This window comes from Pipistrellus kuhlii, unplaced genomic scaffold, assembly GCF_014108245.1.
Source record: "Pipistrellus kuhlii isolate mPipKuh1 unplaced genomic scaffold, mPipKuh1.p scaffold_m20_p_18, whole genome shotgun sequence".
Taxonomy (NCBI): Eukaryota; Metazoa; Chordata; class Mammalia; order Chiroptera; family Vespertilionidae; genus Pipistrellus; species Pipistrellus kuhlii.
Genome location: NW_023425493.1, coordinates 24,438,523 through 24,466,071, shown reverse-complemented (window position 1 = coordinate 24,466,071; position 27,549 = coordinate 24,438,523). Strand labels below are relative to the sequence as shown.

The 27,549-nt window shown below is 55.2% G+C and overlaps 1 protein-coding gene across 22 annotated transcripts; it reads right to left on the bottom strand.

The window, feature by feature from the left end:
* Positions 1–534: 534 nt before the first annotated feature.
* Positions 535–26,520, bottom strand: LOC118721433. Of its 22 annotated transcripts, XR_006741973.1 has the most exons (8): positions 21,079–21,212; positions 20,758–20,919; positions 18,391–18,427; positions 9,488–9,620; positions 8,060–8,154; positions 2,836–2,974; positions 1,583–1,786; positions 535–826 (listed from the first exon to the last, which is right to left on the bottom strand). XR_006741973.1 is itself a non-coding variant. In XM_045583289.1 (7 exons), exons 1-6 carry the CDS (start codon positions 25,155–25,157, stop codon positions 2,881–2,883), a joined length of 435 nt encoding a protein of 144 aa, XP_045439245.1. In that variant the 5' UTR covers positions 25,158–26,520; the 3' UTR covers positions 535–826; positions 2,836–2,880. The 22 variants fall into 22 exon arrangements, 9 of the variants coding, with proteins under 9 accessions (XP_045439245.1, XP_045439242.1, XP_045439240.1 ...); XR_006741969.1 differs by lacking the exons at positions 1,583–1,786; positions 21,079–21,212 and adding an exon at positions 25,152–25,353 and having other exon boundaries at positions 2,836–2,957; positions 9,523–9,620; XR_006741974.1 differs by lacking the exon at positions 9,488–9,620 and having other exon boundaries at positions 21,079–21,207.
* Between the last annotated feature and the right edge of the window lie 1,029 nt (positions 26,521–27,549).

Here is a 27,549-nt window from a genome sequence, read left to right as displayed (position 1 = left end):
TTGAAAAGTCCTACCTGCTCTCTCACCTGCATTCCTCCTGATAGACACCCTCATTCCCTTCTATCACGACTGAGGGAGGAAGCAGGAGTGGGTGGGCCTGTGGCACAGGGGTGCTCTTTGTGGTCAGTTCAAACCCAGGAGGACATATCTGAGGGACACTCCATGAAGCAGACAGAGGCCCATCCACCCGGTGACCTCCCACACAGGCACTCCGAGGAAGCAACCCACCTCCCCTATTCTCCTGGTTCTTGGGATGATGTTGAGGGGCCTCCTTGGCTGGGAGCTTTAGGCCATTGCTCTGAGTTGGGACTGACCAGATCCTCCCTCAGTTGAGACCGGCCCTTTTCTCCCCAGGATCCCTGGGTGGCTGCTCCCCTACCCCTGCCCCACCATGGAGTTCTGGCTTTCTCCTGTTGCAATAGTGGCTTCTGGCTTTGGTCTCCTAGAGGGTGGGAGCCCAGGATTGCCCTCCTCTCATTCAGTCCCTCCCCTCCAAACCCTGTCCAGGGACATCTACTGCCACTAGGACTGCTGTTCAGTGGTCAAAAGTCTTTATTAGGCAGGACATGGGGCTTCCATCTCAGGAATCTCAGCTCAGACGGCACAGGAGGAACCAGGATGGGATGGAACAGGAGCAAGGGTGCAGCCAAGTCTTATCCCAGGGGCTCCCGGGGCGGTGGGCTGTGCCTCCCACTTCCATCCCCCTGGAGGGCTTCTTGGAGGACGCAGTCAACTTAGCAGAATTTAGCCTCATCGTTCAGTCAATCCAGGAAGGCTTCTTAGAGGAAACCCAGGCCAACGGGTGAAGCAGGTTCTTCTCTTTGGTCTGAAAAGGAAAAAATGTCAAGAGTGAAAAAGTGTTTGGATGGAGACCTTAGCAGGAGGCAGAGGGCAAACCTCCATGGAGTGTCCAGTGGCCCTGCAAGGGCTTCTCCTCCTCCAGGGAAGGGAAAGGGGTGGGAGGGTCCCCGGACAAAGGGGCCACCAGGACAGCAGCTGACTCTCGGCACCTCCACCCGGGGCTGCGGGCACAGGGGTGCCAGGGTGGAGACTCAGATGCCAAGCAGGTGAGAGGCTGGGTGGAGGCCTGGGGGACTTGCTTCAGGAGGCAGGACTCATGCTTCCCTTGGCCCGGGACCAACCTGGGAGGAGTTGGGGGACTCCCACAGCTCCTGTGGCATCTGCTCCAGCCCTGTCTTCAGCCAGCAAGCAGTGTGTGGGCATCCCTCACACTCCAGCCCTGCACCTAAGAAGCAGGCCTCACCCCTCCCCTGAGAACTTGTGAAGTCTGTCCCAGCCTCCCCCCACTCCGTGTGTCTACCTGCTGCCCTGTCCTCAGCCCCTCCCTCTGTGTGTGGAGCGCACTCTCCTGGCAGTGAGCACAGCAAGGGAGGGAGCGAGGACAGGCTCTGGGATCCACAAAGCCCCGTTTGAAGCCCGGCCCAACCTATGGTTCCTATGACTCTGGGCAGCATGTCTTTCTCGGGGCTTTGCTTTCCACCTTTGTAAAGTGGGGACGATATCGCCCGGTTTTCAGGACTTCTGGGAGATGGACCCAGAGGATAGCTAAGAAAGGGCTTACACAGGCTAGCAGGCGCCTGGTCAAGGCCGGTTCCTTCCTTCCTGGGCTGTGGGGAGCTGTGCCAGGAAAGGACCTGATGAGGGCTGCAGGAAACAGGAGTCCGATGCATGGCTGTGGGGAAGTCACTCCTTTCCTGCGCCGTCTGGGCTTGGAAGCCAGCAGCTCTGGAGGCCCCACAGTTCACTTCTCCAAGGGCTTCAAGACCTGAGGAGAGAATGTCAGAAAGGAGGGACTCTGAGCCATGCCGACACTGCCCATCAGATCCGATCCCGTCACCTTCTCCTCCCCAGACTCCGTCTTTCCAAACTTACTTCCCTCCTCCCTCCTCACCTTCTCCTTCCCTCCCCAGGCCCCGCCCCAGGCCCGGAACCTTGACCTTGACCATACTCTGAAGGGGTGGGGATGGGAGGTCTGCAGCTGGGTGAGGCGGACCTCCCGTCCCCAGAGGTAAGGACTTGGTCTTCCTCAAACCTGGGCTCTCTGGCCTGTGCCCCTGCCTGCCTCTCCCTCCACAGCTCCCTCCCCATTCCTTGTTCCAGATTCTCAGGCTGCCGGGGACCCCTCCCAGCACTGATTGGCTGGACTGGGGCAACAGCAAAAGAGACTGGTGCCTGTCAGGGCCTGGGGAAGGGTGGTGGATGAAGGTCTATGAAGGACCCCCACCCCCAACCCCAGTGGAGGAGGAGGAAGAGGAGTCCAGATGGAGCAGCTTCCACCTGTTCCCCCGCCCAGCCCCGGACTGAGCCAGCATCTCCTAGCAACAGCTCAGAGCAGGGGTCTGGGAAGAGGTGGGAGCGGGGAAGTGGGGTGGGGAACAATGATATCATAAATTACCCCAGCCCCTCCCTGCAGCCCACTCTTCCTCATTGAGAATGGCCCTTTTCTCCCCACCTGCTCCTTATCCCGGACTCCCTCCCAGCGTGGGCCTGCTCAGTGCCAGTGCAGACGCCCTTCAGGCCAAGGGACCAATCTCTCCTTTCTGCTGGAGTCCAGGGGGAGGGCAAACGCTCACCATCCCAGGATCTCTTCCGGGCCCTGCTGGAACCTCCCAATGGCGAGACGAAGTGTGCCTTCCAAGGCCCCCCATCCCCATCCCGAACCCCGGGAGACGATCACTCTCCCAGGGTCTCTGGCTCTTGCTTCTTTGGGTGAAGATGGAGGCAAAGAAGGGAAAGTCCCAAGGATTTGGTGACATTGACTCTCTGCAGAGGCCCAAACAAGTGACTGAAGCTGGGTGGCAGTTTCTTCCTTACCTTTCAAATCAGTCACGTCAAGCCCAGGGTCACAGAACTGGTGTGTCAACAGTACAGATCCTGGTTAGACATTGGGAAGGACTTCCCAAGATAGAAATAAGCAAGATCATAGAACTTCCTGGTTGGAAAGAGGAAAAGTCTGTCATAGAAACAGGAAATTGGGTGGGGACCTCTTCAATTGTACCTCATCGTTGCTTTCCTAGCCATATTCAATAATACAAATCACATATTAACACAGATTCCCATTGGATAAATAGCAGGAGGGAGGGCTACATCCCCGAAGACCTATCTCCCCTCCTCAGGGACCTATGGGAAACTCCAGAGATGAGATAGTGCCCTGAGTGTACCATGGCAGCCAATTGCCATGGCAACAGCAGGAGTCTGGTTGGTTGCAGGGCAGCGTGGGGAAGCCAGCTGGTGCCAGATGGATGAACCCAGCAGAAGGCAGCCCCAGCGGGTGGAGCTCATGTCCCCTGTGCCCAGGGCTCTCCCTCCATATGCCAGCCTCCGCCTGCCCCTTCCCTCCAGAGCCAAAGGCCCCACTGCTATCTGTGGGGGACGATGCCAAAACCAGTCCTCCCAGCTCCTGGCTTGTACAACAAGGGACGACTGCTTAGAGACAAAAGCCCCTCCTGCGTGAAGTCTCCCTGGACCACGGCTGAGGGATCTGAACTGAGCGCACTCCTGACGATGCTGAGGAACCACAAGATCAGGGACTTGAGAGGGTCCTGAGTGGCAAGGCTTGGAGACACCATGGTGCACAGGTTCAGTGGAGGCCAGTCTGGCCGGCTCCCTATGGTGAGCTGAGATACGGGCTGCAGGGAGGGAGCGGAGCAGGTCAGGGCAGTGGGGGATCTGAGCTTCACTGCCCCGTCCCCTCCCGGGCCTGCTGGACAGCCTTTACCCTGTGGATGGAAGAAGCTGTGGTCGAGGAGTCTACCACCCGGTCGTCACTCAGTGGACAGCGTGTCGGCCTGTGGTCTGAGGGTCCGGGTTTTATCCTGGTCAGGGGCAAGTGCCTTGGTTGCAGGCACATCCCCGGTAGGAAGTGTGTGTGTGTGTGTGTGTGTGGGGGGGCTGATCAATATTTCTCTCTCATCAATGTTTCTAACTCTCTATCCCTCTCTCTTCCTCTCTGTAAAAAATCAATAAAATATATATTTTTTAAATAAAGAGAAAAAAAAGAAAGAAAAAAGCCAGAGTAAGTGTGCAGCTTTTTAAAAATAAAAAACAAACAAAAAAAACGAATGCACTTCCCAAACCAGGCTCTGCGAGATGCTCACCCACTTGGGCACCCCGGCCAGTCCAGTGCCCTTGGCCATGAGCTGCACCCAGTGAGCCATGCCCTCATTTCCAAACCCTGGAAACCTCCCCTGGTGGTCCTCACCTCCCTGCCGTGGCCCCTCCGTATTTACAGTCATCACTATCCACCTGCACACAGCCTCACAAAACCCATTCACTCCTACCCATCTGACCCGCAGCCTCACAAAACTGACTCCGACAAGCAGCACGGTGGAACTAAGTTAGGGGCATTAGGTGGCTTGTCTAAGGTACCTGCTCGGAAGGGAGGAAAGCCAGAATGTGTATCCCAACCAGCCTGTCTGATTTGAGTCAAAAAGCAAAACCTACTTGCCCTGGCTGGTGTGGCTCAGTTGATTAGGGCGCTGTCCTGTGCATCAAAGGGCTGCAGGTTCAGTTCCCGGTCAGGGCACCTGCCCAGGCTTCAGGTTTGATCTCCGGTTGGGGCACCTGCAGGATAGTTCAGATTAGCAATCAGTGATACAGGCCGGCAAGGGGAAAAGCCTCTTTGGGGAGGACAAGATTGGGTGTGGAAACTGAGGTGTCTGGGGAGTCCTTGTGTGTGTGTGTGTGTGTGTGTGTGTGTTTGTGTGTGTGTTTAATTCTCACCTGAGAATATGCTGAGAGAGAGAGAGAGAGAGAGAGAGAGAGAGAGAGAGAGAGAGAGAGAGATTGGTTGCTTCTTGATCAAACCTGAAACCTTTCGGAATATAGGATGATGCTCCAACCAACCGAGCCACCGGCTCCTTTGTAGCTGTGATCAGTCTTGCCTTTCCACCAGCCCTGGAGAGGGAGCCCTGTACAGGAGGGTCGGGGGGGGGGGGGGGACTGAAACAGTCCCTATGTTGTGAAGATGGGAGACTCAGTGGATCAGCCTCAGAAGCATGTGTGGGCCGGGGAGTCTGCGGAGGCCTGGCAGGACAGGGGGGGGGGGGGGGGGGGCTGTGGGCTCTGACTGAAGCAGAACAGGAGCCTGTCTGGGAATGAGTCCACTGTCCTGTGAGACCATGGCCAGGTCTCAGCTTCCTTTCCTTCCTGGACTCCATTAAAGCTTGAAGCCACCCCTCAGGCCTTCCCTTCTCCAACCCATTCCACTGCACCCCTAAAGAGCCCCTGGGAGCTAAGCCCCCTCACCTGACAGGGCCACTCACAGAGAGGTCTTTGTGCAGAGGCGGGCCTGGGGGCGGGGCCGTGGCCAGCATTCCCCGCTTACATTCCACCCCCCTGCCCAGCAACAGGCAGATCATCAGCTCAGCTGTCTCTCCGCCTCTCACCCCCTTGCTCTGGAAGAATCCCCTCAGAGCCCTGGCCCAGCCCTGGACACCCCGTCCCCGCTCTGTCACTCCCTCTTCCAGGCGTTTCCAGGACTGAAGCCTACTTCTCTGTTCTTCTCTCCAGTCCCCAGCAGCCTGTCCCCTGTCCTGATCTAGGGCACTCACTGTGCTGGGGGCCAATCTTGGCTTCTCCACCTCTCTCCAGAGAGCTCCCCCACGTGTGCATGTGTGCGTGCGTGTGTGCACGTGTGTGTGTGTGTGTGTGTGTGTGTGTGTGTGTGTGTGTGTTGGGGGGGGCGTTCTAGTGCGGAAGCAGAGACTTTTCCTAGCTCCCAGGCTTTCCATATGTTCCTTTACTTGGCCTGAACTAGCTGAGAGCCGGTCAAGGCCTGGTCGGGGTTTGGGCTCAGTGAGCAGCTAGATGGGGTGTCCGTGACGCTGCCTGTCCCACAGGAAGAAGCGCTCCTCCGGCCGCTGACACCGAGTTCTGATTCCTCCAGTACTTTGTACGTGGCCCACGGTCCTCCCGGGGGGTGTCTGCAACTGGACCCCATGGAGAGGCTCTCCCCCACCCTGTTCCTTCTCCCGTGAGGCTCCCATCTCTTCTGGCACTGCCACGCCTCATCTCTCCCTCCCTCCTTCTCTCCCATCCTCTCTTCCCAATTCCACTCACAGGAAGACTCACATTCCTGATCCAGCAGGAAGTCCTTCGTATGATCTCGCCTCCCTCGTGTCCACCCTCCAGGGCTGGCTCCCGGCCCGCACCTGTCAGGGAGGCCGGTTCCCAGGCGCCAGTCACCTAAGATGGCGGCCTCCCTCTGCTTCCGTTCCCACAGCCTCGCCTCCCGCCCCTGTCTCTTTCTTTCTGAAGCCTGAGCCCAACAAGGTGGGGGGCCAGGCTGGGGAGCCAAGACCGGAGGAAGCAAGACAAAAAGGGACAGAAAAGCCGGCCCCTTGGCATCTCCCGGGCGTTTGAGTCCAGCTTGGGAGGGAGGACAGAAGGGAAGAAAGAAAGTAGTGTGAGTTTTTATTTCTGTCTTCTTCCTGCCACTGCCCCCCACTCCACACACACTTTGATGAAAACAAAATCTCTCCCCTTTTCTCTCCTCCACCCTCCTCCCCCTTTTTCCTGGCTCCTACCACAAGCCTCCTGGAATGCAAATGAGTTGTATTATGCAAATCTATGCAAATCAGGCTTAACGAGCGGAAGGAGGGGGCAGAATGCCTAATGAGTAATGGCGGATAGGTGCAGATGGAAGATGGCAGAAGTGACCCCCTCCTCTTTGTTCCCACAGCCTGGAGGCTTGCTGGGGCGGTGGGGTGTTCCTCCCTCTCTTCTGGCTGAGAATAGGCCGAGGCCCCATGGCTTCAGCTGGGAAGGCCTGGGACGGCCTTGGCCGTAGGTAAGGGCCAGGAGAGCTTGCGGGGAGAGAGGGTTCAGTACAAAGGATTCCTGCTCACTCGCACGGCTTTGCCCAGAGACTCCTGATTCACCAACTGCCCACCCTTCAGCTCCGGGTGCCGGAAAGAGGGTGACGCTTATGCACATCATGGCGGTGCATCTGAAAGAGGATTCCCAAGGGAAGATTCCCGACCAGACCCAGGTTCTTCCTGGGAGTGGGGGGTAAAAGCTGTCTCTCTTTGTGCTTTAGAAGGTGAGGGTTGGAGAGGTTGCCATAGCAACATAGCATGAAACACCCACCTCCCCAACATCCAGCCCCAGAGGACCTAGGAGTTGGGGGGGGGGATAATAGATTGACACCCCCTGGTGCCCCCACCACCTGGCACTGCCAGCCGGAGATGGCGCCATCAAATCCTAGAGAGAATGGCCCCTTTGTTTCTCGGCTCACGATGTTGGGGGAGCAGGCTGGAGCACACAGAAGGGCCTTTCCCAGGCCCCGTTCCAGTTTGCATGACTCTTGCCGGCCTCTGGAGAATCCTGTGGCCATCCTCTGGTCTTTGTGCCCTGGCAGATGGCTGCCACTGTGTCTTTTCTCTCATGGGCTTGCCAGCTACTGCTAGGTATGCCTTCCCCTGTGCTTCCCCCTCCAAGCCTCTCAGACAGAGATGGCAGCCAGTGGCACCCCTTCTTGGCTTGTGTGGACATCTCAGATGCCCAAATGTGCATCCTGTCCTTTTTTGTAAGGGGCAACCTGTGAGCGCTCTCTACCAGCTTTAGGACAGTTCCATCCAACTCAAGCAGGGAGACCCCCAAAGGAGGCACCAGACACCATAGGAGGCCAGGAGTTGGCATTTCCACTAACCAGCAGAGTTGGTCACACCTCTTCCCTTCTCTGGGGATCTGTAAAACGAGGGACAGAGGGCTGGTGACATCTAAAGCTCAGTTTAACTCTACCTGATCAGCTCACTCTATGTCTTACAGGAATTTAGGTTAAATCCTCCCTGACATCTAATTCTCATCCTTCTTACTGCTCTCGCCGTCCCTGTCGTTCAGACTCCCCAACGCAAACTCTATTTCCTGGAGATGGAATGCCAACTACCCTCAGCCTTCTCTTCTCCCTGAAACTCCGGAGCTGCCTGAAAACACATCCCACATATGAAAAAAGCCAGAGTCTCATATCTGCTCATGCAGACAGAAGGACTCCCTCCTAACCCTCTCAACAGGGGTCAGCCACAGCCATCTCACTCACCGGCCCGGGAGCTGTCCGTGGTGCTGGAGGCGGCTCCGATGGACGAGTGGATGGTGGATGACAGACGGTGGGGAGGGTGATGGGGCATCCATCCACTCCAGGCGAGAAGTTAAAAAGAGGGAAAAAGAAAAAGCAGAAACACCCGGAGACAGTAAGGAAAGGAGTAAATGTATTCTTGGGAAAAGTTTCTCTTATCTGAAGATCTCCAGCTTGCCAATACTACTTTGGGGAAGGAAGAGCATAAAAGTCAGGGAAACTCTGAACCTCCCACCCCTCCATCCACAATAAATACCGTGTCCAGGATTCTCTCCATCCTCACCTGGACCCTATCTAGAAATTCACAAGGACTTGTAACCATAGTACCTGCCCCCGAGGAAGAACTCAGGTAGAAGTAATCGACAGGGTACAGACCTCTAAACTCCATCTTAAATTCTAAGGCTCCCACAAGAAATTTAGTAATAAAGATGAGGAAGATACACAATCTGCCCAATAGTATAATAGGTATCAGGAGCTTGAGAGGAAAGGTAGAGAAAATCAGAAATAGAGAGAGAGTGTGTGTTTATAGGGTTTGCCTACTAGTATATCAGTGGTTCTTAACCCTAGTTGCACATTAGAAACACCAAGGGAGTTTTTATACAATATACTGGGGCCTCAGCCTCATTTCCAGATACTCTTGATTTCACTGGTCTGGAGCTGAGCCCAAATATCAATATTTTTTAAAAAGCTCCCCAGATGATTTTAGTATGTAATCAAGTTGAGAATCACTGTCTTGAGAGAAAGCAGAATTAAAAGTGCAGGGGTTAAGCCTCTCAGGTAGAGGAAGAGGCAAAGCTATGGAAGAAGAAGGAATGCACAGGGAAAAAGACAGGCACGTGACTCCTCTCCTAGCTCTCCCATTGGCCTGGAGACTGACTCAGGTGGCGGGCTTGTCTTTTCTGTGCTGTGAAAGCCCACACCACACTCCAAGGCAATGAGATGAACTGTCTCACCACCCAGTCCTGAGCAGAGACAGGAATGGGTGCAAGGAACATAAGGGCATGCTGCTCCCCTTCACCCAGAAGGTCCCCAGGGAGGCAGTTGTGGAAGGTAAACAGCAACAATGGTCTCTTTCAGTGTCCAGATTCCAACCCTTCAGCCCAATTAGCAGACACAGCAAACAGCAATTCAGCTGCCTTCAGCTGCTGTCATAACAAATTCAGAGCAGCCTTAATGGGGGATTAGGGCAGGGGGAGGAGGGGTACCACTCTGAGTCCTGGGAGAGCCTGGGTGGCAAAGAAGGGTTCCCCTTCTCTCTCACCTCTCTCGTATGTCAACATGTACCCACTCGCCTTTACCTTCCATAACCCTACTCCTCATTCTTCTCAAAGCTCCAAGAATATGTTTATAGTTTTGTTTCCTCTTTCCCTCCAAAGACTTTAAATCTCTAACCTAAAATCTCTTCTCTCCTAGGGAAGTTGGCATACCCGGCTTCTGGGTGAGAGAGTCCCACAGCTCCAGATCTGAGATCTCAACAGCACAGGGAAGAAGGTGGAAAAGGTCCACCTGTCCCCAGAACATGGGGCTGGGAAGGAGGTAAAGAAATAAGCATGGCCCTAACTGGTTTGGCTCAGTGGATAGAGCGTCAGCCTGAGGACTGAAAGGTCCCAGGTTTGATTCAGGTCAAGGGCATGTACCTTGGTTGCGGGCACATCCCCAGTAGGAGGTGTGCAGGAGGCAGCTGGTCGATGATTCTCTCTCATCGATGTTTCTAACTCTATGTCCCTCTCCCTTCCTCTCTGTAAAAAATCAAATATATATATATATATATATATATATATATATATATATATATATTAAGAAGCATCAGTATTCCAACTCCAAAACCTTGGAAAATGCAGACTTTAAGAATGACTTACAAATGGAGAATGTAGAGCGGGGCCGGTGCTTCTCTGGTGGGTTACCAATTTGGAGAATTCAGCTGGGAGTCTCTACTTGGTTTGTTAATTATACCTACCACCTAACAGTCCTTCAATTTAATAAACTGTGTTTTTAGTAATTCTAGAAGCTTAATGGGAAAACTTGGAATTGTCACTCACACATACTTTATCTCTCTATCTACATAAGTCAGTTTACCAATCATAAGTACTCTTACAGACAAGTGGTAAGATCCAGTAAGGAGAAAAACACCATGGCCACTCTGCCGTGTGGACTCCGGCCTCTTCCCTGAACAGGTTTCCCAAGGACGGCTGTAGGTCCCCTGCCCAGGCTTTAGACATTGCCTACCCAGGTCCTAGGAGTCTTTCCTTGACTCCCAAAGCTATAAAAGCAAATAAACTCCCTCCAGTTTAAATGCTTTGAGCTCCTCAGTCAAGAATATGCCAAAGAGCCATCCTCTTTGCACTCTGAGACCAATCATAGGCTTTCAAAGAGTCGTTTCAAACTGTAGCCTTTAACCCTTCTGCCATGTAAGAATTACTCTCTACCCATAGGTATCATAACATACTATAAGATCTTCCACAAAGAATTCTCCATTTGCTCCATGCATCAACCCAAGTATATACATTCTCATCCCCATTATACAAACATCCAGCTGAGGCTCAGCGATCTGTGTAAATTATGGCTCCTGAAGACAGACTTTGCATGAGTCACATTTGCTATTTCTATTTCTGTCCCTCCTCAGGCTTGCTGATTGTGGAAGGATATTTCAACAAGGCCCTTTCAACGTCTAGAATTGGGGGGGCCGACGGCCGACGGACAGAATTATCCTAGGATGAGGATATGAGTGATCATGCAAAACTTGAGTCAGATGCTTAGGAAGAAACTCCCTTTGAACTCCTGGACTCAGAATTCAATAGGATGGTTTGGGAATAAAGAGCTGAGAACAGAAATGAGTAAAGAAACCAGCTTAGATTTTGATTTCCAGTAGGAATAAATGGATGGATGTTGCAAGATTTGAAGAATATAACTAAATATTCTTGGACACAGACAGAAGCATTATGATACAAAGGAAAAAAATTTCCTAACTGGTAACTGGTGAGGCCCTTCCCAGCCCCTTTCAACCCAGCTTTCGTGCACCCCATTCTAACAGTTCTCATCCTGGGTTTACCTGGAGGAGATACTGTTTTGAATAAAGTTTGGGGAAGGACTCAGTTGTCACTGTGATGTCTGCATTTGGTAAATCCACTCTCCCTGATCTTAGAGTGTCTGTTCCTCTAGTGCACATGTGTCAAACACAAGGCCCGCGGGCCAAATCCGTCCCGCCAGGCCTTGCAATGTGGCCCGCACCGCGCTGTCATCACTGCACTCCGCTGCGTTTCCATCACAATGACAGTTTATGACTGTTCAGTAAACCATTCGGCCCGCGATTTAGGCTGGATTTTAGATTTTGGCCCCTTCTCTGATTGAGTTCGACACCCCTACTCTAGTGGTTTTGCACCTGTACATAGCCAGGCATTATCTCACAGTGAAGCTTCCTGCCCACCATGGATCACACACACTCAAACTCACACGAGGCCACGCACCAGTCAGTATCTCACCCTCATAGGCACACACACACACACATAGCTCATAAGCAGTCACCCATCATTCTGACAACCCCAACCCTGCAGGCACACCTAAGGCAGACAAAAACCCTCCCCCTTTCTACTGCAACACCTGTTTTGTAGCCCACCAGTTCCCTTGGGCTACCTATTCTCCTTTAGAGATTCTGTGGTCAAATGTGCTAATAATAAACATTACCTAAACCCACTGTGCTTAATAATACAGGTTCTAAGTCTCATGTGGATGTGCCTCATTAGATCCCAAGTCCATGTTTTCAAACCAGACTACATGAAAAGTTAAAAAGAAAAAAAGGGGGGGGTACCTTTCTTGGCATCTTATCAGAGGCCAACGCCCTTCAGCCCATGGTCACCACCAGGCTTGCATCTGCATGGACCTTCCCTCTTCCCTCGTTGGATCATCCCCATCTCAGCCCCCCTGCCCCACCCTCTCCAGACTCTCTCACAGGCAAGTGTAGGGCAGCGGAGAAAGCATTGGGTTTAAGACCAATGAGTGACATAGCCCCTCATTGAATGGAGCCTGTGGCTTCTCATCTGTAAAATGGGAGTAAGAACAGCCTCCGCACAGGGTTGAAGGATCAAAGCCAGGGGCATAGGCAGAGCGCTGTTACCTGAAAATGCGGAGTGGTATTAAGGATTATCAGTTCCTCCTCCCACCTGCTTCCTTTCCCCCTAATCCTATCTCCCACCGCATCCCTCAAAACACAACTCCCCTCCCCCAATTCCAAACAGCTGAAAAAGCAAGAAGCCATTAATCTCCCCTCCCTCCAATCCTCTGGAGGAAGAAAACATGTACTCTAGGCTCTCTGAAGCACCATAGTTTTAGTTTGGAATTCCCAATGTTTCTCCCACATAATATATAATTAATAATTTTCTACCTTCAAAGTCTGTTCCTGGGAGGAAAATGTACATTTACACGGGAAGCTGGAGTTGTACAAAGTCATCTTGTCCAGCTCTCCTGTCCTCCGTTTCCTCCTCACTGCCCGGCCCGGCGTGCTGGAATGCCAGGAGGGTGGGGTGGCGCCCGGAGAGGGAATGAATGAGGAGGGGGCTCCTTCTGGCTGTGGCCACGTTTGCTTTTATTTTACCAAATGGCTATAGACCATGCTCCTCTCCACTGCGCCTGAGCACCCCTTTGCCTAAAATATTTAGGTCAGGCCAGATCAATGGACTCTTTCAGGAATGACCCTGATTAATCTCTAATTCCTTGCTTTCTTCGGGCAGCATAACTAAGCTACAAATTCCTTTGTGTTTGAGCTCTTTAAGGCCATTTGCTGTTGGAGATGAGAGAGAGAGAGAGAGAGAGAGAGAGAGAGAGAGAGAGAGAGAGAGAGAGAGAGAGAGAGAGAGAGAGAATGAGAATGGGAAGGTAGAGTGTCCTGAAAGACCCCACCTCAGCCCTTTGGTCAGTGAGGACAGGGCTGGCGTGAGAAGCTTTTCAGGACCTCAGACTCAGGTCCTGGGTGTGAGGAGGAAGGACATGGAAACAAGGGGGCTGAGCGCACTCACTCCCGCAACCCAGGCTGCTCCCGGCCACTATGTCCTCCTTTCCAGCAGCCCCAAAACCACCCGGCACCTCCAGCTCCACCTCCACTCTGCCACCCTCAGCTCCCAGCCAAGCTGGACAGACCTGTACGGCTTCAGGGAGCCATAAAAGCTCCCCCGCTGCCCCAGCTGTGGGCCGGGAACTGTCCCAGCACCCCGCGGGCAGCCCGGCCGGAGCCCCGGGTGCAGCCCGGTTCCAGCGGACCCTCCCCTGGAGCAGCTCCCCCGGCAGCGGACAGTCCACAAACTGCCAGGAGAGGCTCCAGCCCCAAAGAGAGAGAGCCCCACGCCCCTCCCTGCGCCCGAACTGAGCGCGGGAGTCCCAGGCCCCGGCCCCAGGGAGGCGGGCCGCGGCTCCCACCTGCGCGGAGGTGCCGGGCCCGGGCCGGTGGTCTCGAGGCTCGCGGGCCGCAGGGTCCTCGGGTCGCCTCCTCCGGCCGTGGGTCCCCGCGGCTGCAGACCCCGCTCAGGCCTCCCCCGCTCCTGCCCCTCGGCGTAGTGTATGGGGTTATTTTTACTTTCGGTTATCTAGCTTTATGAAGACTCCACACCACTCATACAGCTAGATAACCAAAGATAACAACCAACCCCGCCTCCTGGCCGCCGCCGCCGCGCCCCCGGCCGCCCGCCCCGGAGGGAGCCGGTGCAGGTGAGGGGCGGACAGGGACACGGAGTCCGAGCCCGAAAGACCCCGAGTCACGGGGACACAGACGCCACGGAGACCGAAAAGGGCGTGGAAAGGACACGACGGCCGTGGCCCCGAAGTCCGGGGATCGCCTCCTGCCCGCCCCCCCCCCCCCCAGCTTCCGACGCCGCGTTTCCCGCTCCCCATTCGGGCCTGAGTGGGAGCCCGGGCCCGGGGAGGGGACCGCGGCTTTCGCAGCACCCGGGACACCGGGTCACCGGGAAGACCGAGGCGCCGGCGAGGCCTCCGGACCTCACGGCCGCCACTGCCCTCCTCTGGGAGACCCGGGGCGCACCCGGGGCCCGAGTCTGGCCTTCGGGGAGCCCGACCCTGCGCGGGGGGCGCCGTGGGAGCGCGATTCCCCCTCTCCCCCCAGCTGGCTGAGGCGGCGGGAGAGGGCTGGGTCCAGCGGCCGCGAAACCCGAGGGTAAAACCCCGGAGGCGCCCCAGGAGGAAACAGGGAAATCCCGGCGACCCAGAGAGCGGGAAGCCGATGGGGTGGGGTGGGTGGGAGGCGAACCAGGGGTTCCCAAGCCAGTCCCTCCCGGAGAAGAGAGGGCAGAGAGGAGAGAACAGAGACCCCGCCCGGGAAGGGGGCCGGCCAGCGCCCGCGGTGGGTGCGGGGAGGAGAGGGGAGGGCGGGCGGGGCAGGGGTGCCGAGCCCCAGAAAGCGGCTTGGCATCTCGAGCTCCAAAACCCACCCAGGGCGGCGAGAATGGCCGGGGGTCCTGGGTGAGAGGTGCTCTGGGGGGTGGCGGGGGTTTCATCAGTAACGAGCATCGTCCAGAGGCCCCGGGGGCCCCCGAGAAAGGCGTGGGGCTCGGCCGGCCCCTGGCGGCGGGCGCTCTGGATCCCGAGGCGCTCGCCCCTCTCGGCCCCGAGCCGGCCAGGCCACTTACATCGAGCCCGAGGTGCCCATCCGTGCTCTCGGGCGCTGTCCTCTCGGGCCCTTCCCGCCCACAGAGCGCCTCGGCCCTGGGTCCTGGGTCCCCGGGCTCAGCAGGCGCCGGGGCGGAGTCCCCCACCCGAACCCCAGCCTCGGCGGAGCGGAGGGAGCCGGGAAGAGCGCGTCTCACCTCCCCAGCGACCACCTCAGCCTCCGCCTCGGCTCTGGCCCCGGCGCGCTCCGGCTCCGGACTTTTCATTCATCCTTTCACGCTCCCTCCCCAGGCTGCCCTCTGATTGGCTCCGCCGAGCATGACATCACCGCCTGGTTGCCCCTCTGGCTCCGCCCCACCCCTTCCCAGTTGGAGCCGGGGCGCGCAATTGGGGCGCCCCACCCCAAGAGAACGGGGTGGGGGCGGGGCGGGACTCCTATGTCTGCGTGCTGATTCCCAACCTCTTGCCGCCTCCCTCGTCTCCACACCCGCCTGCCTGCCGTCTCCAATCCACTGCCATCTGCAGCTCGCTCTTTTTGCAGGTCTTACATTTTCTATTTTGGCCCGAGGTACACCGCACCAGGACCAGGACTCAAAGGTGGAAAAGACAACCAGATGATTGGAGACTATCCCTACCTGCCTCCTCCCATAGGACATTCTTTGTGCTTCTCGGGTTCCGGTTCCTCCCAGACGGTCACCCTAATCTTTCAGGATGGGCAGAAACTTTTCTTGTTGGTTTCCAAGCCCAAACAGTGAGGGGCTCTGGGAGCTGGGGACTCCCATTGGGAGCCGTGGAGTCTGATAGGAGCTCGGCTTCCTTTTTCGTCGGACAGAAAGGAGAATGGCTCCTGGACCTGTTCACAGCACCAAAGTCCCAGGTGGGAGAGGCTGGAGGATCCCGGCTGGCATTAGCGTGGGCAATCCCTGCAGATTTTGACTTAGTCATGGAGGGCTTCCTTTACTTCCTCTACCGCCTGCGCCTGCATCCCTCTGGCCTGGCCCCGACCCCTGTTCCACCTCTGGGTGTCTGGAGAGCTGGAGTGACCGAGAGAAGGATCCCTCTCCAGCAAGGTTTCAGGTTCCCGACCCGGCTCCCCATCTGGCTGAGAGAATCAGAGCCCAGTGACGCCAGCCCGCAGGCAGGCGGTGTTTGGATTCTTTCTGCTGGAGAGCCAGCCGAGCCTCTGTGCCCACCAGGGAACAGTTTGAATCCCTGGTCCTGAGATAGCTTACAACTCCCTGACCGTACTTGTCCCTTCTCTACAAATAATAATAATAATGATGATAATAATAATAATAATAATAATAATGGCTGCTCCTATCACCAGAGATATTTGAACACTACACCAACCAGGGTGCACCCCAGAGGACCCCTGGTCTGGCCTCCAGGCCTGGCCGGATTGCTTTACCCATCCCAGGGCCCATCTCTGAGCAGTCTGGGACAAAGCCACAAAGCCGAGCATGAATGCTATTTGCCTTGGCTAGATGCAAGCCAGTGGCCAGAGGGTTTCATTTGCTGCCTCCCTCACGGGCTGGAGAATGTCTGGGTAACTGCCGCGGGACTGGGAGGTGGAGAGCACTGAAAACAGGACAAAGCCCAGGGACTGAGTGCTTCCCTCCCAGAACGCGGTGTGGAGCTGACGCATCTGCCCGATTTCCCAGTCTAGGACATCCTCAGGACTGTGCCTGGCTCAGCTCTTCCCCTGCCAGTCTCCACGGCGCCCCAGGGCCCTTACTCAAGGCAAAGGCTTCTCAGAAGCGTCCACAGGGTGGATCTTTCCCCCTCCCAGCGCTGGGAGCACTCTGGCCCATGGCAGGGAGGGAAGGAAAGAGCCGAAGTGTCTACTCCCTACTTTGTTTTCTCCTGCCCCTCCCAGGTGCCCCTCCAGCTCAGAATGGAACACTGTGGGAGGGAGCACCGGGGTCCCTGAAGGTGTGTCTATCCCTCTAGGATGCTGCTCACTGTATTCTCTAAGTGCATCCCCCATCCCGGGCCCCAGAGGAACTATAGGCCCCTCTGCCATTCCCCTTTGTGCCCACAAACCTCAGACATGTCCCATACATCACCTCACAACCCTTTATAGGGTACTTACTAATCTCATTCTGGCAATTCTAAATAGAGTCTACGCTTCTCCAGACACACCACCAACTCCCCTACAAAGACTTCCCTATGTGCCCTCCCACAAGATCCCTTAAAAGCTCCTTGAGGGAATCTTTCTTTCCCTTCCTTCTCCCCTGACCCAGGGCCTGGAAGGCTGGGGCCAGCTTGTGGGAAGGAGCTGGCTGTCCTGCTAGCTAACATTGTCCCCTTTCTTCTCTGTCACCAACTTCCAGCCGATTCTCCTGCCCTTTGTGGCATCCCATCTTATTTCCACGGCCCCACAGCCTGGCCTGGGCCATCCAGACAGCGTAGCCAGAGGCAGCAGGATCAGTGGGAACTTCCTTTCTCTGTCTGCTGTATGTTTGTGGGGGAGGGGGAGGACAGGTTTCCTTGCCCAGTGGAGACTCACCCCCATTCCCATTGGTGAAATTCAGACTAAACTGGACTTCCTCAAAGCCAAGGTCAGGAGAAAAATGGGTACATATGGAAATTTCCCCGATAAAGAGCTAGATTCCCCCTGCTCCTTACTGTGGCATTAGACTCTACAGAGGTCCCTCAGCCTAAACAGAGTGTCAGATTTAAGGCGGCCCCCACAAAAGAAAACAGAAATGAGTCTAAGTTGTCCTGGTGCTCTCTGCACTGTACCCCCCTCACTATCCAGATTCCCGATGAAGTCACTGGTTTTGTCTGGGTGGGTGGAAAACCAACTGCCCACCACTCCTGTCTTTGTTCCCATGGAGATGGAGTGATAAGACATGGAAGAACCGAAAACTGCCCACCGTCATGCTCCTGGGATGGGTTTGTATGGTAAACCATGTTGCTCCGGTTTCAAAAAAGAAACTTCAGGTAGCAAACGAGACAGCCCTTCAAGGGCAGAGGTGATTTCAAAGCTACTCAAATCGAGGGTATCTAACCCATGCCCAAGTATAGTAGATGCGTGATAATTAAAGAATTAATAGTCCTGGACAGGTAGCTGAGTTGGTTAGAGTGTCAACCTGATGTGCCAAGGCTGAGAGTTCACTCGATCCCTGGTCGGGGAACATACATCTCCACAGATACTTCCAGCAGTACCACCTCCCGATTCGTACACGCTGGCGCACCCCCCACTCACAGTGGTTTAAGCTCCCTAGTACCTATTCACCTCAAGCCACGCTCCTCTCTCTCCTCTGTCAGCCATGAACAGGTATCTCTGCTCCCTTCTTCCCCATGGGCAACTGGCCTTCATCTCCTCCCTCAGGAGCCTATGAGAGAAGGCCAGAGAATTCCCTGGATCCCCAACGCTTCTCTCCCTCTCTCTCTCTCTCTCTCTCTCTCTCTCCTCCCCCCCCCCTCCCCCTGCCCCCGTCACAGGGTGGCCTTTCACTCCTAAGCCGCCTTGTTCCATTCCCACTGGCAGTGACTATAAGGTCTTACTACAATCAGAGTAGAACAAAACCAGGGGCTGAAAGCTAGAGGAGACAGGGGTGGGATAGAGAGGGCGTAGGGAACAAGAGAAAACAGATGACACAGAGCCAGCTTTCCTTTTCTCCCACACCCACACCACCCTCACCAACAAACAAATAAGAAAGTAAATACCCCAAACCTACGATGACACCAGAAACAGGCTTCTCGGACGCCCAGCACCTGTCAGGGGAGAGAATGCAAAGGTTCAAGTCCTTTGAGTGACACCAGTCTTCCCCGCTAGCATCCCCCGGTTTCCCCGTCTTTCTCTCACCAACTCTCCCCTCCCCCACCCAGTCTTATATTTTTAGGGCCTAGACAGTCTAAGTTCCTCTCTTAAATTGCCAGAGTTCGAGGCTGCACAGGGAGATAGCCAAGCAAGAAAAGCCTCAACATGCGGGGAGGGCAAGGTGCCTGGCCAGGGCCTCTCCAGCCTCAGCTCCACCTTGCCTGGAGGATTCCACCATCGCCTCCCTCCACCTCCATCCAAACCTTAGGTCCAGGGGCTTTGAGCCTGTGGGGGTGCTGTGGCCCTTCTGACTTAAATCTTCTGTCCAGTGGGCCCTACCTCTTCCGTCCAGTGGGCACTACCTGTCCGTGGCCAGCAGAAATCATGCTCAGGACAGAAGGAAGGATCTGGGGCCAGGGGTGTGTTTTTGTCTGTTTAGATCTAATTGCATTGTCCATTGTAAAGTGCTATGTAGCTACGATATTGTCAATCGTGTTGTGTCTCTAGCTTTCTCCCCCATCTCTGTCATTACCTATGCACTTGTCATCTCTCCATGCATATCGCTAAGGATCCATAAAGACATATTCTATGTCTATCCATTTTCTTTCTCTCTTTTCTCCTCTTTTTCACATACACAAAACGAGTGAATACAAAGCAGGGTTTTGTGTGTGTGTGTGTGTGTGTGTTTTTAATGTTGGGTGACCCAGATCCTAAAATTCTAAGAGGAGAGAGAGAGAGAGAGAGAGAGAGAGAGAGAGAGAGAGAGAGAGAGAGAGAGAGAGAGAGAGAGAGAATCCTTTTACCTCAAACTCAATTCCACAACTACTTTTCGGTAAAGTTAAGGTAACCTGACTACTACATGTAGAGGAAATCAGAGAAAAGGAGGGCTGGGGAGCAGGGATAAGCCTCAAATCCAAGCTTAGAACATCCCCTCCCCATTCCTCACACCCACAAATACCCTCTTGACCCCCAGCCTCAGCTCTGCCAGCCCATCCATTTCATACCAAAGAGAGGAGCAACCCCCGTCCACAACTGGCAGACTTGCTAGAAAATAGGCACAAGCATACTTGCCTCTAGCTCCTTCCTCCACCCAAATAAGGAAGTCATAAAGTTCCTGAAGCAATAGTTCCTCTCCTCCCTATCTCTGTCTGCCCCCCCCCACACACACACACAATGCCCTGGGGAAGGTGGTGCCCAGGAGCGTGGAACATGTGTGTGTATGTTTGGTGTCTGGCAGCCTCAGCCTAGCCCAGAAATCTGGCTCTGGGTTACCAAAGGTAGTCTGTCCGTGTGTGTGTGTGTGTGTGTGTGTGTGTGTGTGTGTGTGTCCCACTGCCCCACAATGGTCCCAGCCCATCTCCCAGAAAGCACCGTGTGGGTGGGGTCTGGGAGCGAGAAGAGTACCTTCTTTCTATATCCTCTGGCTTTTCTTGAAAAAAGAAAATTAAAAACCAAGCACTGTCAGCCGGGTCTGATGAGGGCTAGAGAGGGTTCTCCTCCTTTGAGCTGAAGCACCTGCGGGGCCTGTGAGCTTCCCTCAGCTCCTCTCCCCCCGCCAGCTCATGGGGAAAGCAGAGGAGGAGGGGATGAAACGAAACTAATTCCTATACAATGGTTTTGGATTTTTTCTTCCTAATTCTGGTCTCCACTCTTTTTGGAAATGTGGCTCCTCTCTTCCCATGCCCCCAGACCTCCAGACTTAGTCCTGCCCTAACACCTGAGGCTGGGGCAGAGGAATGAGCCAGAGCGAGGGAAGGCCAGAAGTCCAAACACTGAAGCACTTTCTCTTTCCTCTGTCTCCTCCATCTGCCTGCCTGCCTCTCCTCCGGGGTGAGCATTAAGATGTTGGCGGGTTTTGTGGAGAGAAGGGCAGAGGGCGGGGCAGGTTAATAGGATCAGTAGCACTGTGACCCTAAAGCCCCCGAATCCTATTGACAAACGTAGTGAGCTGTCTCCCAGTGGGCCAGGGTGAGGTGAGGGAGGGGGACGGAGAGGAGTGGGCTGGCTGGGCAGGGCAGCTGGCTGCCTTGGCAGATGCCCGGGAAGCAGGAGGGAAACCCCATTCTGCCAACTACTTCGACACACACCTGCCTCGTCCCTTTTGCTCACTCCTACACCTTTCTCAGCCTTTCCTTCCTGTCATTATTGTACCCACCTCCATTAGTCGGAGGGCAAATGGGAAGGGTAGGGGGACCTAAGTTATTTTAGGAGATCCCGCCCCACTCCACCCCCAGCCCAGGTGTCTGAGGGGGTTAAGGCCCCCCCCCCCCGGACGGTCACTTACCAGGCTCCTGGGAGGGCGAACTGCTCGGTCACCCCCGCTGCTGGACAGCGTCTCCCGGGCTCCTAGCCTCCAGCGGACGGGAGGATGCAGCTCTGATGACGTCGCATCTGTCTCTCCATTCAGGAATTTCCGTTTGCCTCTTTCTTTCTCTTGTTGATCTCCCTGGAAAGGTAGGAAAAAAACCCGTCTGGAGACACCACTGCTGCCAAAATAACACTCCGATGATGAGCCCCCTCCTTCTCCCTTCTCCCTTCTCCCTCCTGCGTAGGAAGGGTCTTTGTCATCTCCACCGTGTCCACCTCCTCCCTCTGCCTTTCTAACCTGCGGCAGGATGAGGGGCTAAGGGAAGCCATTGTTCCTCCAGGCCACCCTCGTCCCCAGAGGACGCGAGAGAAAGGGTGCAACAGGAACGCCTGGACCCCGTCTCCGTCCAGTTCTCATCCGCCGGGAACTTGAGAGCATGTTACACGCTGCATGTGTCTCACGGGGAGCGGAGTGGATAACGCCACAGAGCGACGGAGGGCAAAACGTGCCATTTGGAGGTTCAGAGTGTTCCAGTCCCTCCTTCCCAAACCTCCCCCCACTCCCTGCCCCTGTCAGCTCGACTAATCACAGATCCAGTTCTTAGCTGTGAAGGAGAAAGTGACAATGGAAGAGGAAGGCTGGGAGCTGGAGTGGGGGGACAAGGTAGGGGGCCATGAAGGCCACCGCTTGAGAGTCTAGACAAGAGGAGGGGAGGGACCAAAGATTCAAAGTAGGAGATAAATTATCTTGTTCTTAGAGGAGGGAGAGCAATTTGGGGTTGGTTTCCAGGGCCAGACTGATAGCTGGTGGAAGCTGGGGCCCAGAATGGTTACAATGGTCTGGTCTTTTTTCTCTCTCTCTCATCCCCACCCTCAGCCCTCCCTTTTCCCCCTCCCACTCTTCCTGGCCTGCATGAGAACTCAGTCTGGGTTGGAGGTGACAGACAGCAGGCCTGCATGCTAATGAAGTTTGTCTCAAGTTCATTGTCAAAACCCGTCCCTTCCCCAAGGCCCCCTCCCCGCCTCTCCCATACACAAATCTCCTTCCAACTTTTGTCCCACAGACCTGGAGGCCACTTGAGTCTCTGCGGGCTCCCCTCTCTCACCCTCCCCCACTGCTTTCAGTCTCCCTCTCCACACCCCCTCCCCCAGCTGGGGCGGGGGCTCTCTGCTCCCGGTGCCTTCCCAGCCACCTTCTGGCCTGGCCATCACTAAGCTCTGAGAGAGGGGTTCTGAGGGCTAAGGTCAGAGTCTGTAGACCTGATCCTTCTTTCCCCACTTCCAAGTAGGAAGCCTTTGGGGAGGTGAGGGAAGGCAACAGACTGCCCTCACCCACGGCTCCCTGCCCCCCATCCTGGCCCAGTCCCCCAATTCCAGCCCCAGCTTCCCCCGCCCCTCATTCCTCCCATGATGATTATTTTGCTCTCCCCTTGATTACATCTGCTTCACTAGCTCAGAAATAAAGATCCTTTGAGACTAATTTTGCACCCCAGCTCTCCACCCCTTCCCTCCCCCTTCCCTCTAGACCAGGACTCCCTTCAGCTCCTTTCTCACCGGCTGGAAGACATTGAGTTCCTTGTCTAGGGAGCGGTGGGGCTGACGGGAGGGGGTGCCAGTGGAATGGGGGGGGGGGTGTCTCTCCAACTCTGGGACGTGTCCAGCAACCCAAACCTGTCCTTTTGTTCCTGCAAATCTCTTCACACTGTCCCCACCCTCTGCAGGCTGCCTTTCTCCCAGTAACCAGGGGATGGGAAGGAAGGGGAGGAGGACCCTCCACTCACTCCACTTCTCAATTCTAGGGCAACGAGGGAGGGGGAGGCAAGGGAGGGGGAAAAATTAAATCCCCCTTCATTAGCCAGAAAGGAAGCAAAAGGGGATAATTATAATTAAAAGCAGACAGCTGTGGATTGCGTCTTTTATGTTCCTCCAAGCTTCCTACCCACTTCTGCACCATCATCCAAAAATTTGCACGACTCCACCAGCATCTCCCCTGGTCCCCGAGTGGGGAGAGTGCTAGGAGGCTAAGGCCTGGGGGTGATTTGGGGAAGGGGAGTCCACTTCTCTCCCCTCAGACAGCGCATTCTTGAACATCTCAACAGGCGTAGGAGGTGGAGGTGTCCTCTTCTTATCTCCCAACCTGCACCCCCAAAGTGTGGGCCTTTAGCGGGTGTGTGTGTGTGTGTTTGTGTGTGTGTGTGTGTGTGTGTGTGTGTGTGGCATTCAAGTAATAATAACTCGTTTGATAATTTGGGAAAGTCTTTGATTTCCCTAAAAAATACTAATAACTTATTCATAAGGATATTTAATACTAAGAATTCAACATAATCCAGCACATTCCCTCATTCAGGCATCTCTTTCCTCCTTCCTTGGGGTTGCCTCAACGCACAGAAGGGCTCTCTGACAGCCAGGAGAGCTGGGGTCTGTAAGAGGGTGCATTCTAACAGAGAGGGGCCTGCATTCAGAGTACACAGAAGTGTACACGTGTATATTGACACGCACTGTACAATTTGGCGGTGGTGTTGGTAGGCCTAGCTCTGCTATTCTATGTATTTATTGAACTTGTATATATGTATTCCTAGGCCAGAACAGCAGGGTAATTATAGCATCATTAGCATATATGCAAATCAGGTAACCTATATCCACTGAATGGAAGCAGATTATTATTTATTTCTCTCCCCCCTCCTTCCCTGGTATCAGCTCCAGCTCCTCCGAGCTGCACACCAGCAATTATCTGACATTGTAAGAGGGGGTTGTAGGCCTGAAGCGGAGCCTGCGGGGAGAAGGACAGGGAAAAACCTCCCAGCGGATTGTCGCTCATTTTACTCAATGTTATTCTGGGAAGAGTGGGGAGGGGCTCAGTGAGAATCCTTTGAATTAACAAAGGGGGGGGGGCGGTGACGGAGAGACAGAGACCTGAGAACAGAGGCAGGGGAAGCCAGAGAAGCTGTGAAGCAGTCACAGAAGTGGGGAGAGACAGACCTCACAGTCCAGGGGAATGGAGAAGCCAGAGACAGGGCGGCAGACACACAGGGAGAGAGGCACAGAGAATGGAGGTCTGGGGAGAACAAGGCTCTGTCTGTCTGGAAGTGGAGCGGTGGGCGCTCCGGGATCGCTGGGTGCGTGACTCCAGCCCACCCCACACTAGCACCTCTCTGCACCCTTCCCACCACCTGCGAAGAGGTCAGGGACCTCATCCCAAGCACCACGAGGGGAGCACAAACTGCACAGACCAAGTCTGACTCTGCCCTCCTTTCTCCCCCACGCTTGGCAGGAGCCCTCCTCCCCCTCAGGACTGCCTGCTGTCTGTCCAGTCCTGGGCGCTCCAGCTCCGTGTCCTGCAGGGCTGGGAAGCAGGGCCGTGAGAGTTGTTACTGCTTTTCCTTCCTATTGTTCCCAGGACCTGCCCTGCTGAGTTGCCTGGCTGCATGGCATCCTGGTGGCTCTGGGTGGTGGCCATGAACCAGCTCCTGGGATTTCAGAGCCTCATCTATACCCTCCCCTCCACCCCATGCACAGGAGGCTTCCACGCCCCGGTGGATAGGAATCTCTGTGACTGTCACCAAAGCCCCTAAGAGCAAGATGTTTCTCTGTTGCTTCACATATCTCTTTCTCCAGGTCTATCCAGCTGTCTCTGTCCCCCAAAACACCTTTGGCAAACCGCCTGAGGCAAACTTCAAAGAAGGCAATATAGAGGGCAGGGAGGATTGCCAATCCTGTGGCAGGGCCTGCTCTGGTGCCTGGTATAATGAGGAGAGGGAAGGGTCTCTGAGAGAAATGGACACTGACACCCAAAGAGACAACACCCAGACACGAAATTTCAAGGCTGTATTTAGATTTTTACAGAGAAGTGGAAAATGTGCTCACATAAATATATATACAGACCAGCAAGATGGATGGGCTTTATCACCAACGACCATGCGTCTAGGATATGCATTTGCATTTGTATCAGCTCCTGGGTCTGGCTGGGTCTCTTTGTGGCTGTATAATTCAGAAGAGTCAAAGAGCCCGGAGCAGTGAAAGAGACAACCTGGGCAGAGCGAGAAACCTCGACACAGCAACTGAGACTTACAAGAATGAGAGAGAAAGGGGCTGACAGGCACCAGAACCCCAGTCGAGGACAAGGCAGACAGACTGACAGCCAGCCCCCATGCTTGCCATTCTCCATCCCACGTAAAGGACCTGAGATGTGGCCCTCACTTCTGCCTGTGTCTCCCCCAGCCTCAGCCAGACTCAGCCCAGAGTTCTGGCAGCTTCAGCAGGCACAGCCCTCTGCATTCAGCTGGATTCGTCTGGACAATGGACCCACTCGCTCCCAGTCCCAGGGCTGCCCCTTCTCTCCTCTCAGCCTGGCATTCTATGATGGGGACTCACCAGCATTTCTCTTCTGAGCTATACACTTTCCTACTTCTGTGGCTCTCCTGGACAACAGCCGAGTTCCAAGCCCAAGAGCCATATGAGCGCACATAAATATCTCTCTCGCCTCCAGAATGAATCACCCTGGCGATCCAATAGGACATCTGGGACCACACACTTCCTGCCTCTTTTGCCCGCGGTTGTCAGGAGCTGCGGCGTGGTCTCTGTGTGCCCACCATCAGGCGGGCGTATCTGGCCACCACTTGCTCTGCTACTGCCAATGGCACCTTCCAGACCCAGGACTTCAGGGGTGCAGTCTAGATAGTCTTTTACCCCAGAGTCCCCCCATTCCCACCCCCCACCTAAAGTTAACAAAATCACTCTTTTGGTGGATTGACGATATATCAGTATGGCTCTCTGACACACCAGCCTTTCCCCACAGGGCTCCCATGACACCAAGCAATCATGTCTGCCCCGGAAGGGAGATCAGACCCCATCACAGAGCCTGAGCCAGTGCACCAGCTTGATGATGACAATACCCTGAGCTGGAGAGAGGTTTTCTACTTCCCATCCCCCTGGGTTTGTGCTGTTACCTGTGCTGGTATTTGTGTGTACGTGTTACTTTTATCCCTGGAACCACATACATCCCCTCCTCTGCTCGTTTCCACAGAAATAACGGTCTCTGTGCGCGCACTGGCCACGTGCCAGAACTGTGTGTGATACACGCAGCCCGGAATACAGGCTGGCACACACATCCACGCCTGCTTTATGCTCTTAACGCCGCGCAGTTTTCCTGGTGCAGCGATGGCTTCTTTAGGTCTGATGCTCATTTCTGGGACTCAGGCTCTTGGATGTGGGCTGGATCCCTTAGCTATACAAGCAGCCGGCGTCCCCCATCTTTGAAGCCCCTGCAACCTTGTGCAGAGGTACTGAGCACTGGGTGGCTGTGCATATGGCTGCCCTGGTGAAAGCAGGGGGGTCCTCTTCCCATCGCCCATGCTCAGTGTGCTCAGTGCTTGTTGCAAGGTCACCACTGACCGCCGGAGAATGTCAGTCCTAAGCTGGCGAGTAGGGTCATGTCTGTTTGCAGCGTGCCATCATGTGTGTGGGTTGGGGTGTATGTACTACAGTCACATGTATGTCCATAGTGCGTATGTGTGTGAGGTTGAGGCCTGCATGTGTGACGTTTGTTGGTCTCAGTGTTCATCCCTGCGAGCTGTGGGTGCACATCCCTGACTTGGCTGCGAGGCTCAGGGTTCGAGGATCATGGTCTGCGGCCCCGGAGGCATCTGCGTGTGTAGAACGGTCTTCCTGTCTGGCCCTGGGCCCGGCCAGTCCAGGCTGAACCGGCCCGCAGTCCCGAGGGCGCCCACCTGTCCGGTCCGGGCGCTCCCGCTTCCTGCTGCCCTGGCTCCGCTGCCCGGAGAGAGGGGCGACCATGGGCGCCCCGGAGGGAAATGAAGCAAGAGAGGAGCCGAGGTACCCAGCCGGCGGAAAGGAGAGAATGGGAAACAGAGGGGAAAAAATCCATTTGGAAAGAAACAAATGTGAACACATGAGATAAAATGACGCTAAATGACATAAAAAGGAAACATGCCAACGATACGTAAAATGTTAAACTGATTATAGGAAAGGCAAGGAAACAAAGTATAATACAAACGAAAAGGCGCCGAGGCGCCGAGCGCAGGGACCTCCCCGGGGGGCGAGGGCGGGAGCGCGGCCGAGCGCCGCCGACCCGGCTCCGGCGAAAGCCCCGCGGAGGGTCGTCCCGGGCCGCTCCGGCCGCAGCGCGGACACAGCCGCCGCCGCCCGCCGCCCGCCGCCGCGCCCTCCTGTGCAATGAAGCCGCGCGGCCGCCCCGCCGCCTCGCGGGTCAGTTCCGCAGGTTCGCGGTCACGGCCACGAGGCCCTGGCAGACGCGCCTCCGTGTCCGCGGCGCCGCCAGCGCCTGGGGAAGCCCGTCCGCCCGGAGCGGGGACTGCGGCTCCGCCCGCCCGCCCGCCCGCCCGCCGCCGCCCGCCGCCGCCCCGGACCCCAGCCCCGGCCCGGCCCGGGCTGAGCAATGAGTAACCCAGAGGCGCTGGGGGAGAGGGGAGCCTGGCCAGCCAAGGAGAAGGCAGCCGAGAGAGAAGGAAAGAGGGGCCAAGAACACGTAGCCTTTTTTTCTGATTTAGAACTGTCATGTCGACTTTTTGATTTTTCATATTTGGGGGGGGGGGGTCAAAAGTGGGGGGACATTGAGAAGTGGGGACTGACTGTAGCTTGCTGCCTTTCCACTGTGCCTTCCTGTTTTCTGATCCATTAATCCGTGTCAGCCTCAAATCACCTCCAATAAACAAATATACAATAAAGTGCCACTCTCTTTTAAAATTATACTAAAATAAAATAAAATATCCCTCAGTTCATTGAAATAGCC